The sequence below is a fragment of the Dromaius novaehollandiae genome, chromosome 3 (assembly GCF_036370855.1).
Source record: "Dromaius novaehollandiae isolate bDroNov1 chromosome 3, bDroNov1.hap1, whole genome shotgun sequence".
NCBI classification, from domain to species: Eukaryota; Metazoa; Chordata; class Aves; order Casuariiformes; family Dromaiidae; genus Dromaius; species Dromaius novaehollandiae.
In genome coordinates this window covers 35,146,300-35,159,606 of record NC_088100.1, presented here as the reverse complement: position 1 = coordinate 35,159,606, position 13,307 = coordinate 35,146,300, and the positions used below count along the sequence as shown (strand labels likewise).

The window sequence follows — 13,307 nt, the reverse complement described above, 5'->3', positions numbered from 1 at the left end:
TAAATTGCACGTTTTTGTCTATTAAAAGAAAATAAAGTGAAATTTAAGTAGAATGTAACTGAGTGGGAGGAAGATGCAAATAACAACTCAGTAATTGCATTTGTAATTATTTTTTGGAAATCACAGTTCTAAAACATACAGATGGAAAATAAACTTGGTTATTAACATAGCCAGTTGGTCTCTAATCTTTAAGTTTTAAAATTAATTAAGAACAGCCCCTACATTTCCAGTCACAAGGCTAAATCAGTGAGTGCATCTTTGCAAGGTAACAAATGGGAGAAGGAGGCTCGTTTGATTTCAGTGAATTGTAAAAGTCGACTGTGCAGAGCTTATAATTAATGAATGGCCTTTGCATTCTTCTAGCTGGGGGACTTTTGCTGGCAGCACTTTGGGGCAATGTTGTACCTTGTTACTGGAGCAGCTTCCAGCCTGACCAGCATGGCTTTTGGCTGAAATCAGCCTCAAGAACTTTTCTTGACTGGTCAGCAAAAATATTTCCAGAAATAGTATATAGGATTGGAACATTTTAAGTTTGCTTCTGTTTTTTTCTCTTTCATGTATAGCTATCTTGTGTGAATGCTCTAGCAAATGAAATCATTGGAACAGGATTTTTAAAGTAAATATTAGAGTATTGCCAACACAGTAAACCAGAAATGAGATTTTGATCTGTATAGGTACTAATAATCTGATTTCCAGTGCTTACACTTATCTAGTAGAGGAACAAGAGATATAGCATATGATTTATTTCCAGTCAAAACAACATAAGGTAGTACTATGGAAGCCTTGCAAAAAATGAGCAGTTATAACAACTATGTACTCAGCAGATAATTTCAAATAAATATGCTTTCAGAGAATGACAAAATTGCCAAGTTGTAAAGAGAAGGAGAAGCATCATTATTGACAAATCATTTGTTAATGATGTTTCCCCAGATTTTCGTGTTACAGACTAGTGAAAGTGAAAAAGCTGAATACTATCTTGTGGGTATTTTAGAGAGATGTGATAGTTTATGACTGAGATTTCAATGTCTGTTGAATTGAGAGTCAAATTACATCTCTTTTAGAGCTTTGGTACATCACCATTTGCGATAGTGTTAGTTATTAAAGACTGACAGATACTAATGTCATAAGTAGTTTTCTGATTGTTTTAATCATTGCAGTTTATTTACGTTGCTATGGCATTTACAAGTCCCTATTCTGTTTCAGCACTTGGCTGTGCTAGGCTAGAACTGAAAGACAGACCTTTTCCCTGTGGAATGCGCAGAGTAAGAAAAGATGCAGGCGAAAGGGTGCAAGGGAGAAGGGAGAGAATATTCATCAGTCTGATGGGCAATAGACTTTTGATTCTTCATAAGTATATTATGTGCCTATTAGTAAGTGGCTAATGTTTTGCAGATTAGTGGTATAGTTTATTCTAGGGGCACATACGCCATATCAGTGTGGCCACTCTGGATCTTTCATTTGAGTCTGTACAATTAATTTCACATGAACAAGCTGCCATGCAGGAGGCTGCAATGCAAATAAGCCATGTGCCAAGTACGAACTCATTGATGGATGGGCTGCCTTGTATTTTCTGTGGAGTGTCATGGGAAGGTGCATGCGTTGCTACTGCTGAGAAGCTCAGCGTACTAAGTTCACACCCTGGGATGTGTCCCATGGGAATTTGTTTGCCGAAAACCTTGATGGAGTTTGTGAAACAGTGCCGCTGCTTTCAATTTGTATCCAGCTCCGCTGTGACCTCACTGGAATGATTTGTTGTCTTGAGTTGTTGAAATTATTTGTGGGTACTGTAAGAATGTTATGAAAAACAGCTGCAGCCCACACTTAGCACTTGCTTTGTTAATGGTGATAAACAGGCTCCTTAAAGAGATATTGAGAATTAAAAAGTGGTAATACTTAGGATGTATGTGTAACTATGTGGAGAGCCATGCAGAGCAGCAGATGACTGAACTGGTCTTTCAAGTTTGAAATATGCCATGCATTCAAACCGTATTTTAGGCTACAAGCGAAAACATATATGAACTTGTAGTAGCCTCTTTTTGCTCAACTGACAAAGCCTCTGTGCTCTTTGGACACATTGTAACAGATGAATTTAGAATAGGTTTTTAGAAGGACTCACCTGTGGCCTAACTCTGCTTCCATTGAAGTCATCTGTATAACTCACACTGGCCCTAGTTTAAGCCAAAGTTTTGTTTATATTACCCTGAAATTTGGCACATATATGTGGCATTTGCAACAGTGAGGATTCAAGAGCACTGGAAGGGCTATTCATGACAGCTTCCTAAACATCTCTTGCAGCAAATGCAGTTTTTTCCCTTCCTTTTTATCTTTGATGTCAAAGCTAAAAGAATAGGTTTAAAACACTTTGCAGATTTTTAGATTTTTCAAAGAGTGACCTAACGACTGAAACAAATGACAATGTATTTGATTTTCTGCTTATTTTAAATGGGCATCCACAATTTTTACTGTGGCCAAAATTGTGTCAAACAGACCAAAGCAAACTATAAACATCCTTCTGAGATCATTGTTGTCTATTTTGAAAATCTTTAAAAATACACCAATTCAAGCGTCACCATTACATTTTCCTGGGAAAATATGGTTTATTCTATCTTGGCACTTTTCTTTGCTAACAGTGGAATGCAAACATAAGGCTAAAGTCTCAAAATATTGTGTAGGAGGTGCACACGCAAAATTTTGTTTGCAGAGTAGATTATCTGCGCATGTCTTTAGTTCGGCATTTAAAGAAATCTTTATAGTATCTTACGCTTTCCCAACAATAAAGACATACATTTTTATAAATGAGAGTCAGTCCTTTTGGTTGGCCTCTTATACAGTATCCTTGAAAACCAAAAAAACCCCATAACAACTGCTAGAATATTCAAAGGCAAATGGAAATTGCTGTTAGACAAAAGTTAGCTCTTGACAAATGTTAATAATTATAAAACAGCTCAAACTAAGGCTAATGTGAGACTATTGTAAGACTAGAAATATTTGAGAATTAGCAGGGAAGCTATCATTGTAAAGAGAATAAGAACTTAAAAGCATCTTTCTCTGTCTTATGTGATATCTGTGCATAGCGCTTTTTTCCTTAGCACAGCCTATTTCTTTCTTGTGGTTTCAAGGAGACAGCTACCCTTCTATACATCTACTTCTCTTCCTAGCTTATCTTCTTTAATGATGAGTTGGGCTAAGGTTTAAAATTAAAGTCACATATAATTCACACAAAACACACTGTAAAACACACACGCTTCACCATTTACAGAAGTGTGATGCTAGAAATACAGCTGTCAAATTTCTAGTGTGCTTCCAGTGTCAAAATATGTCAGCTTCTTTGGCCCTAAGTTTGTTCTTGAGATCTTTTTCTTCACCATCTGTCAGTGTGTTTGATCGTGCAAAAAAATGGCTGCATGTCCTGTCTCTTCTGGCACTTCCTTTAGCCTCAGAATTGTAAAATTCAAGGAGGATCTCTGGCCTCTTCAAGGAGTCAAAAAGCTTTCTCAAATTGCAGATCTCAGGCCTCTGTCGAGGGTAGAATAACAGAATCCTTTAGTTGTTTTGTTACTGAATTTCCATGAAATAAGCAGTTTTGTCAGAGCATTGCTGAAAAAAGTTTAATATAAGACAAGGATGAAGAATGAGGAACATGATAAAAACAAGAATGTAATTTATTCAGAATTATGTGGCAATCTTTTCTTTAGTGTTTCATAGAATCTTCTACAATTTTACTTTGATCATTTGGTGTATCCTTTAGACAGATAATAACAAGACTCAGCCAGTGAGAGTTGTAAGTAAGAGATGGTGCTCTTAAAATAATGTTGCTCATTGCTGATGAATTTAAAATTACATTGTGACCATATAAGCTTACTCCAGAAAGTTTGGAGAAAAACAGGCATATAGTTGATCTAGGAAAGTACAGAAAGACTAAGCAGAATCAGAGGAATATTTCTTATTTGATTGAATTTGATCAGTATGGCTATCAAGGTGAATGTGTTATCTAAAAATGATAGACTTTGCAAGAAAGTAATTTGGTCTAGCCTGAATAACTAGAGTTTGTCAGGAAAAGAAGATTACCATTTTATGACTGCTTTTGACATCTGTAATATTTACCTTGTCCTTATGAAAATTCTGTAAAAATATTTTTTAAAGTTTTCATTAGAAAATTCTTGGGACATCCAAAATAATTAATGATGTGATGTTCCAATGCTACACTTCTGGCAGGTGGGAGGCCTGTTGCAAGTCACTGTTTTGCCTGATTTGGAGTAGGGTCTTGCATATCATGTAAATGCTCTGACCATTGGGCTGTCAGATCTCCAGCTTTTCTGACCTGTTTGAAAAATTAAATATTGATTAGGCCAGAGAGGGACTGACTGTTTAGTATGGTGAAGAAATCTGCTTTTGGTGAAAAAATTTACTTTTGGTGTCAGAAGTAAGTGTGCCTGTGCTGTGAGCTGGGCAGCACAAGGACTGGAGCCTGTATCTCCTATATTCCAGGACTGCCCTGACCCCTAGAATATTTAGGCCTTTTTGTCCTGAGACTCTGTCCCAAGCTGGAGACGCATTCCTCTGATGAATGCACTTTGCGGGCAAAAAACTATGCATTATTTAGTGAAGAGTTCCCAACCATTAATGGACATAATTTAGTTTATTAAGTGATCTGTAAAGCACATTTTTTGTTAAACAAAGCAAAAAAGATCTGTGGCACAATTTTGCATCTGTATATTATGCTTAAACGTCTGTTTTACCTAATTTCCAGTGGAGAAAGCCCTGTCTAGCAGGTGCCTTAGGTACCTGGTAGAGTTCTTCATCCATCTGTATGTAATTGTGCTAAGAAACAGCTCTGAAGTATAAGATTTAGAGTATTTTCTGTTTGTGTGTATGTGTTTCTTTACCCCCATAGCACTATTTTTGCTTTGATCCCTCTGTGTCTGTGTACCTGAGCAAATATGTTGCTGTATATTTTGATAAATGACCTAATAGTAGGAATATATTTATTTTAGGGTTCACCTGGAATGAAGGGAGAAAAAGGTGACAGAGTAAGTCTGCTTTAAAGTCAGTTTTTCTCATATCTTTTTAATAAAATACCTTCTCTTTAAAAGCACAGACACTTGCTAATAAAACATTTTTTTTGCTTATTTAGGGAGACATAGCTTCTCAGAACATGATGCGAGCAGTTGCAAGACAAGTCTGTGAACAATTGATAAATGGTAAACAGTGTTGCTTTCTTTGTGCTTCATACCCCTAATTTACTAGTGTGCCTGTTAAAAGAGAACAGAATGGTTTAAATTTAAGATGAAGGATATCGGCCACAAAGCGTAAAAAACGCTTGAGTGATGTTGTAGCTGTCCAGTGCCACTGACTTAATGGAAAAAAGAATCCAGTGCTAAATCATTGCCAGATCCCAATGGCTGGCTTGACCATGAATGGTCATGGCTAGCTGTGACCTTTGGAAATACACAGACAAGTCCAATACCCACTACAGGGCAGGTGATCTTCGTGTTGGCCATGTGGTCTAAGCTTACCTTATCTGTGTCATAAAGTCAGTATACATTTTCTCATTAATTATGTCTTATCTTCAGGAGGAGGGAATCCGCAAGAGAAAGGATGCTCGCTGCAGATTCTTTACTAGTGAGAAATAACAGATGATCTTTGGGTAACTAGTGTGCACAGAATCAGCTGTGGTATGCAAGTAAAAATGAAATTACTTTGGATAAGGACTCCAAATTAAATTTCAGTCCTCTGCTGCCACACAGGGGGTAGTTACAGAGTGCAGCTCTGCATCCCATGAAAATTTTCTCTGCAGAGACTCTTTCTCTCTGTTGCTGAGGCAGTGCTTTTGCTATCAGCAGGCCTACCAAGGAAGACAGAGCCCAATGTGCCCAAAAATTGTTCCTAAAAATTAATGGTATCTCTGTAACAAGGGCACGTGCTGGTTAGATCTTGATTCTTTGCTTTTTTGTGGTGAACAGAAATACCTTTTGGACCACTGAGTGAGTGTGCACAGGTGGGGAGGGCAGTGTGTCCTTTAGAATATCTTCAGTGGCTGGTTTCAAAGCATGTCTAATTCATTAGCCAGCACACGGGAAGAAAAGTGCAATCATGATTGTGTATGAGGCTTATGAATAAGGATACATTATCTGAGGTCACTTAGCTTCTCCTTTTTGATCAACCTTGTATTTTTTTCATAATCAGCTCAGCTCTTCAGAGTTTAGGCTATGATTTGCACATTACACTGATCAGGGAGGGCTAGATGTGTCCTCCCACCCTCCCCCTCCCAGTTAAGGGCTCATTTCTGCCAGGCTACACAATGCTGTTGCTCTCGATCAAAGACATCTTTCTGTGGAAATGAAATTCACCTATATACAGAACGCCAGCACAAGCCTCTGCATCCTGCATAGTTCATAGACTCTGTGCTGGCTGTGCTACAAAGGGGTAATTTATCCTGTATTCTTTGCAACTTCTGAGCTCCAAGAGTACACAGAAATGTGGTCCTCTTCGCTGTTTGAAGTGTAACAAGTCCTTTCTGTTCTTCAGAGTGAGAGACAACCTTTAACTAGACCTTTGAGAGCAAGAATGTTGTAAACAAGTACTTATTTTCTGACTTTAACTACTTTAATGTTAATTTTTTGATAATGTTGTCTGTTTGTAGAATTCCCCTTTACCCTTCTTTCATTTATTTTCAGCCTTCTTATTAGACGTTCATCTTAATTCACCCTAATTCATCTGCACTGATTTGTCGCTAATTATTTGGACAGAACAAGGAGAGGATTTAATGAAAAGAGATACCTCTTTATTCCTTCTCACTCCAATAAAAGTTTTTCATGTTTTTACTGAAGCATTTTCTTTTCTTTTCAAGGCCAAATGAGCCGATTCAATCAGATGCTGAATCAAATCCCCAATGATTATTATTCAAACCGTAACCAGCCAGGGCCACCAGGACCACCTGGTCCCCCAGGAGCTGCTGGGACAAGAGGAGAGCCTGGACCTGGAGGAAGACCAGGGTTCCCAGGACCTCCTGGTGTCCAAGGACCACCTGGTGAAAGAGGTGAGTAACACCTATAGCAGCCATATATTTCACTGTGGACATAGTGCAGAGGCTGCCAGGGGAGCAGTGTGATCCCTTTACCGTATCAGACTAGGAAGCACATACCTACCAGGTCAGCTGGGTTGCTTGGAGGACACTGATGTACTGGAGGAAAGATCAGTTACATCAGTTTGTATCTACAGTGCTTTCCTCTGCCTTTTGCTCATGTTTCATGAAACCCAGGGTAGTGTAAAGTTTTGGCTGCTATCTCAGTGAAGTGCGAGGCATCCTCAGGATATCCCAGGAAAGAGAATGTTCTCAGAGCTCTTCTGGTGCTAGAGAGCTACATCTTGAAAGGCTGTCTGGAGTAACATAACTCTTCGCAGAATAGACACCTGATTAAGAGACAAAGTGCATCGTTACCAAGAATAAAAAGTAAGAGTCAAAAGAATTAGGACTTCATCTTTGGCCCTTTGCACTGTTCTGAGAAAGGGAAGCAGCTCTAAACTAGGTTTGACAGTTGGTACTTCTATTCTATGGCTACGTTGGATCACTGCAATGATGTGAAGTAGCTGTACTGAACTGTCATGTGGTGTCTGCTTATTCCAGCTACTCTGCAGCATAGGCTTAAAGTATGCAAGCTTGAAATTACCTTCCTGTTTGTTGTTTAATGTAATAAGGTTCTGCGGTGGTTTAACTGTCTCAAAGCTTTTTCTGTGTTTTGAGAAAGCTTATTCACACTAAATTATTTCTGCTTCCTACTTTGTTTTTAGGTTATTTATATCCAAATTAAGTATTTCCTCAAATATACTTTTAGGCATCTGTATAAAATAAGGTTTGACCAGCCCTAGTCTGTTAAATAATTGGAATTAAATATTAATATCAATGAGAGCGCATGAAGAAATATTTATTGATGCAGTTTCCTTCCTTTGGTTTTTACTATTTTTTTTTTTTAAATTCCATAGGAATGCCTGGAGAGAAAGGTGAAAGAGGGACTGGATCTCAAGGCCCACGAGGTTTGCCGGGGCCACCTGGTAAATATGTCTTGTTTTAATTAAAATCAGATTATAAAAAACTGGAAGAAAAGGGCAGCATTTTTTCATAGGGAAGTAGATTGTTTGTGGCAAAGGAACATACTTTACTCTGTGCACTTCATATTTTTGACATGTATTAGAGTACAAAGGAAACCTCTGCAACAATGGGCAATTTAGAAAGACTGTTGGATGTGGCTAATAGATACTTATCTTTATCTTGTAATTTACTTATCTGGCATGTTTGCTTGTGTGAAAATGAGTTTCATGAAAATACATTGGCCAAATATTTAATGGATGTTTTCACAAGTTTTAGCAGATGATACTTCTGGAATACCTAATTCAATTTTTTAATTATATCTGTGATTACACTTTGTCCCAGAACTATGAAATATTCCATGATACAGAGTTACCAGATGGTAGTCTGATGACTTGACCATTGCTTTTTCTGTTTGTATCATGCAGTTTTGTTCAATAATGCCCTGGCAGAAATCAGCTGCATCATTCATTTCTGCTTTTAGTTTACAAGGCTAAACATGATTTTTCATTACAGGATACATAAGATGTTTGCAGCAAATTGTAGCTCCAGTTACTTGAAGCTTTATATTTCTGCTAACTATAACACAACCTGTTCCAAAAAAAACATTACCTCATCTACCCTAGGGCTTCAGAGTAGCAGAATTAATGTACTCCTATATTTTAATTGAAATCCAGTGTGCTTGTCTAATCTAATAGTTTCCCTTGAGATCTTCGTATCTTACACAGAGTGGAAATAAACCAGAGAATTCATTGATGTTTCTAGCTTGGCTCAAACCTTGCTAAATCAATTTCTGTGAATAAATCCTTAAATAAGCCACACACAGGGAAGCAACTAATGATGAGTCATATTTCTGGTTTTCTTTTATTTTTCTTTCCGTTGACCCCCATATAGCAACAAAGTGCAAGTGTTTTCTCACCAAAGACATAGACTAGACTGTGTAGTCTAGACGGCAGTAATGTTAGCTATTTTATCAAGCTGCCTCTTAAAGAAAACAACTTCCCCACCTTTCAATTCTAAAATTAGGTCCACAAGGAGAATCTAGAACTGGCCCACCAGGCTCCACAGGATCACGAGGACCCCCGGGGCCACCAGGTCGTCCTGGAAATGCGGGTATCCGAGGTCCCCCAGGGCCACCAGGATATTGTGATTCGTCCCAGTGCGCTAGCATCCCTTACAATGGCCAAGGATTCCCAGGTATGTTACCAGCAACTTAACCACTCTTTGCCCTAAATAGCCTTCACAGATGTGGCAGTTCATATTGAATTGCTCTACGTGAGACAGTCCTGCTTGCCTGGGCATACTGAATCAGGAGGAAATGGTTGGAAGGAGCAGGCCTGTCTCACTGTAACCTGCAGGTGTATGAGCAGCCATGTAGATTTTGATACAGATTTACCTGTGGTACATGGTTCAACTTAAATAGGAAACAGTAGCAAAATGTTTGTCTTTTTTTTTTTTTTATGTAGAAGGTTAGTAATTGATAATGTTGCTCATAGGATTTAAGTGACTGTTTTCTTCTTCTTTCTCTCCCCCCTCCCCACCCCTTCCAATCATCTTCAGAACAAGGTTGAATTCTTCATGTGTCTCTTGAAAAATAAAAAGAATGCTGTGGTTGGCAATTTCCGTGTCTCTCTTTTTGAGCAATGTCAGGATTATTTATACAAAATTGATACCTGAAATCAAAATTTTCCACAAAGGAAATCCGTTCTGTGATACAGTGCAGACAACTGAAAAACACCACTGTCCTACAATTTCTACCGAGTTAAACTGCCTGGAGTCTGATTAGCCGTGGGTCATATCAGCCTTCCACTCTGTGAAACAGCTCAAAACAGTGGGCTCCTTTTGGAATCAGTATAAAGGGTGAAAGTGGCCACGAATTTGTGACTGAGAAGGCATTAATGTATTTTACATGGGGATCCTGCAGGACCACAGTATTGTTAACAAATTAATATGTATGCATCGCAACATCTCAAAATTAGTGTATGTGATACTACTATTGGATATGGTTTGCTGTTAGCATATTGTGCATGTACCCATGAAAAGAACAACAAATATATATATATATATGTACACAATTGCAGACTCAGTGCTGCTGGTTAAAGACTCAGGTGTTTATGCAGATCTCATGCCAAATTCTGGTTTAAATGAAAAAGAAAGAAAATTGTATCTGTGATTCAGCAGTGATCTCCTTTCTAGTAAGCAGCTATGTATACATATATAAATATATGCCTATGTTATGTATTTATTTGGATGAAAGTATGTTTTTGCAAATGAGTTTGACTTTTAAAAGACTAACATCATCTTTGACCTGTTTCAGGTTTCGGCTAACACATTTTCTAAGTCTCCAGCGCTGCTTACAGTTTGAATACATGAAAATCCTGTTTCTGAGATGTTTGCGCACGTGCTTATTAGAAAATGAGTCCGTATGGATATTTCACCACGGATATGGTTTTTGAACCATGCTGGCCTCATAGAATGGGGAGATTCTTTTACTAACATAACTCGTGAATGAGATAAAGGACAGTGATGTTGATTCATTAAGCCTGTTGCATTTCAATAATAAAGTAGACAGTCTTTCCTTTTTTAAAAAAAGACCCAAATCTTCAAAAGCCTCAGTGATGAAGGGGGCTTATAAAACTACTAACCAGCAAAGGTAATGCCATTAGAAGAGACGATTTAACCTGGTAAATGAGAAATGACTTATGTAAATAGTAAACTAATTGTGGCTTGTAAATGATTTGTATGGGATCGTATCCACTAAAATCTGTTAACAACTCTACGTGATGCTTCTGCATAAAAGCCTGCTGCTGCTTGCTACATGCCAGAATAACATCTTTGACAACTTATGAAATCTCCCTGTCTGTTGCTTGTTACCAACATGTCTGATTTGGGGCATGTGCCTTTTTTGTATATGTAATCTTGTTGGATTCTGTAACTGCAGATATAAATACAAAAGTTTTATAATTTTTTTTCTGTTTTGCTGTAGTTTTTGGTGTTCCTGAAGCACCAGCTGTAACTCGGTTTGTTACGAGGAACAGCACCAGAAAGCGATATGTACTGTATATTGCCGCTGGTGATAGTTACATGTACACTTATTTTCCTATTCTCAGAACAGATTAGTAAATGCCAAACCCACCTGTTCATTTTACCTGCTCCCTGTGCTCTATTGATTACATAATCTAAGATAAAGTCCAGTACTTGGATTTACTGAAGTAGCTGTAAAATAATATTTTTATTTGATTTGCCTTTTTTTTATTTTTTACAAGTCGGTCCCTTGCATATTTTAAGATTCATTCTGCAGTGTTTTGTGTATTATAGATACAAAGCCATTCAAAATGATTTTTTTACCTTTTTATTATTTTACTGCCAGAAATCATTCATGAGCAAAACTGAAAAAGAACCCTTTGAATTATTAATTTATATATTTATTATATGGAAATAAGCTTGGACTAACATTATGTAGTCAAACTAACTTTCATTGTATTTGTGGATATAAAGACATGCGATAATTATAATGTTCAATCGGACAACTATTTTCAACCAGAATCATACGTGCCTGAAAGTGGACCCTATCAACCTGAAGGTGAACCCTTCATAGTACCTATGGAGTCAGAAAGGAGAGAGGAAGAGTATGAGGACTATGGAGTTGAAATGCATTCACCAGAATACCCTGAACACATGCGCTGGAAAAGATCGCTGTCAAGAAATGCAAAAACAAAACAATAAAAGATCTGTGTCTTGTTTTGGTTTTTTTGGTTGGTGGTTTTTGTTTTTGCTATGCTTGCATATGCAGATACACATGTGGAGAGTGCGTAATTTCTTTTGCAATATAGCTTTCTGTTTTTTTCGAATCAGACATGCACCCCTGTTTTGTAGGAGTATCTTGCTTATGTGGGAATAGCAATGTATGTAACTAGAGATTTCATACCGCTCTGGAAATGCTTGTAAAATACTTCTGCTTAGAGTGGCTGCCTACAAGTTAATATGTGCATCCAGTAATCCCAGTGCTGCATTTTCATTAAAATAATGTAAAAACTCCAAAAAACAAAAAAAGAAAACCAAAAAACCAAAACAAAAATAACCACAGAGCTACAGCAAGTTTTTAAGGACTGTTTGCTTTAGCTCTACATTTTTGTTCTTTTTCAAATGCATGTTTGCAGTTCAGTCAGATCACAGGTCTGCATTATCTAGTTAAATAAGAAAGAAACAAAAAATCCCTCTCCTTCCAATATCATTGTCATTTTTCTTCTATTCTTAGTTACACTTTGCAGAGCATGTACTGCTCTTATACATCTCCTTTTACAACCACAAACATTAAGCGAAGTAGCTGAAATCATTGTATCAACTGGATACAGTTTAATAATGCATTAAATCTCCTTGTTTTTAGACACAACATTTATGCCAAATTGCAGACAATCCTGCAGAGATGGAATTGCATGTTTGTGTTGTATATTTAGTATGGATTTTTGTTTTCAGAATACAATGTTTCTTAGTTATCAAAAGCAGTTGGAAATTGTTTGCAAGACTATGGATATAGAATTGCTGCTTTTATATTGTAACTGCAAATTGTGAATTTCACTGCCTTATATTATTTATTTCTGAAATGAAAGAGGCATTTTTCAATAAAACTACTGAAAATCTATGTGTCTGTTCATTTCTTGAAAGGCACTATGAGGCTTCCTATCTCTAAGGTGCTCAGCATGATGTGTGTGTATACTATTAGTTTTCTTTATTCAATCTTTCAGAAATGTCAAGTATCAAAATAATCTAGAATGGGAATAGTGTTAAAATAGGTTTTTGGGCTGTGGTATCTAGACACAGGTGGATAAAAGCAGAAGAGATTTCCACTTTCTCATATATGGATATGACTCCTGACAACATTCAGTCTTCAAGGTGTTTGATGAAGAAAATCAGAGAGGCTCTGAGCTCCAGTTGCTGTCTTTTTGGGGGGTTTCTGGTGGATGGCTGTAGCAGCAGAAGAGACTGTTTTCACTTCAGGAACTACTCAGACTGCATCATGTAGCTAAAGCCACACAAACTTCTAATTCCTCTTCACAGAAGGATTGAGGTTGGAAGGCACCTCTGGAGGTCATCTAGTCCAACTCCCCTGCTCAAGCAGGGTCAGCTAGTGGCTGGGCACCACTGTGGCCGTAACAGTACTGAGTTCAGTACTGGAAAGTGGCTAGCCTGAGTAAAGTACTTGGGTTTCTGGTGTTTGCTG

At 37.6% G+C, this 13,307-nt stretch overlaps 1 protein-coding gene across 4 annotated transcripts in view; it reads left to right on the top strand.

Moving 5' to 3' along the window:
- Positions 1-12,728, top strand: part of COL12A1 (collagen type XII alpha 1 chain) — a 106,015-nt gene extending 93,287 nt beyond the window's left edge. For 2 of the 4 annotated variants that reach the window (XM_064508680.1, XM_064508679.1), the window contains 6 exons: positions 4,995-5,030; positions 5,135-5,201; positions 6,851-7,039; positions 7,984-8,052; positions 9,113-9,283; positions 11,631-12,728. In XM_064508680.1, coding sequence (XP_064364750.1) covers positions 4,995-5,030; positions 5,135-5,201; positions 6,851-7,039; positions 7,984-8,052; positions 9,113-9,283; positions 11,631-11,812 — 714 coding nt within the window. In that variant the 3' untranslated portion in view covers positions 11,813-12,728. Of the gene's footprint in view, positions 1-4,994; positions 5,031-5,134; positions 5,202-6,850; positions 7,040-7,983; positions 8,053-9,112; positions 9,284-9,646; positions 9,706-10,403 lie in introns of those variants that run through there. The other 2 variants (XM_026102269.2, XM_026102271.2) reach the window with 2 other exon arrangements.
- The last annotated feature ends 579 nt before the right edge of the window (positions 12,729-13,307 follow it).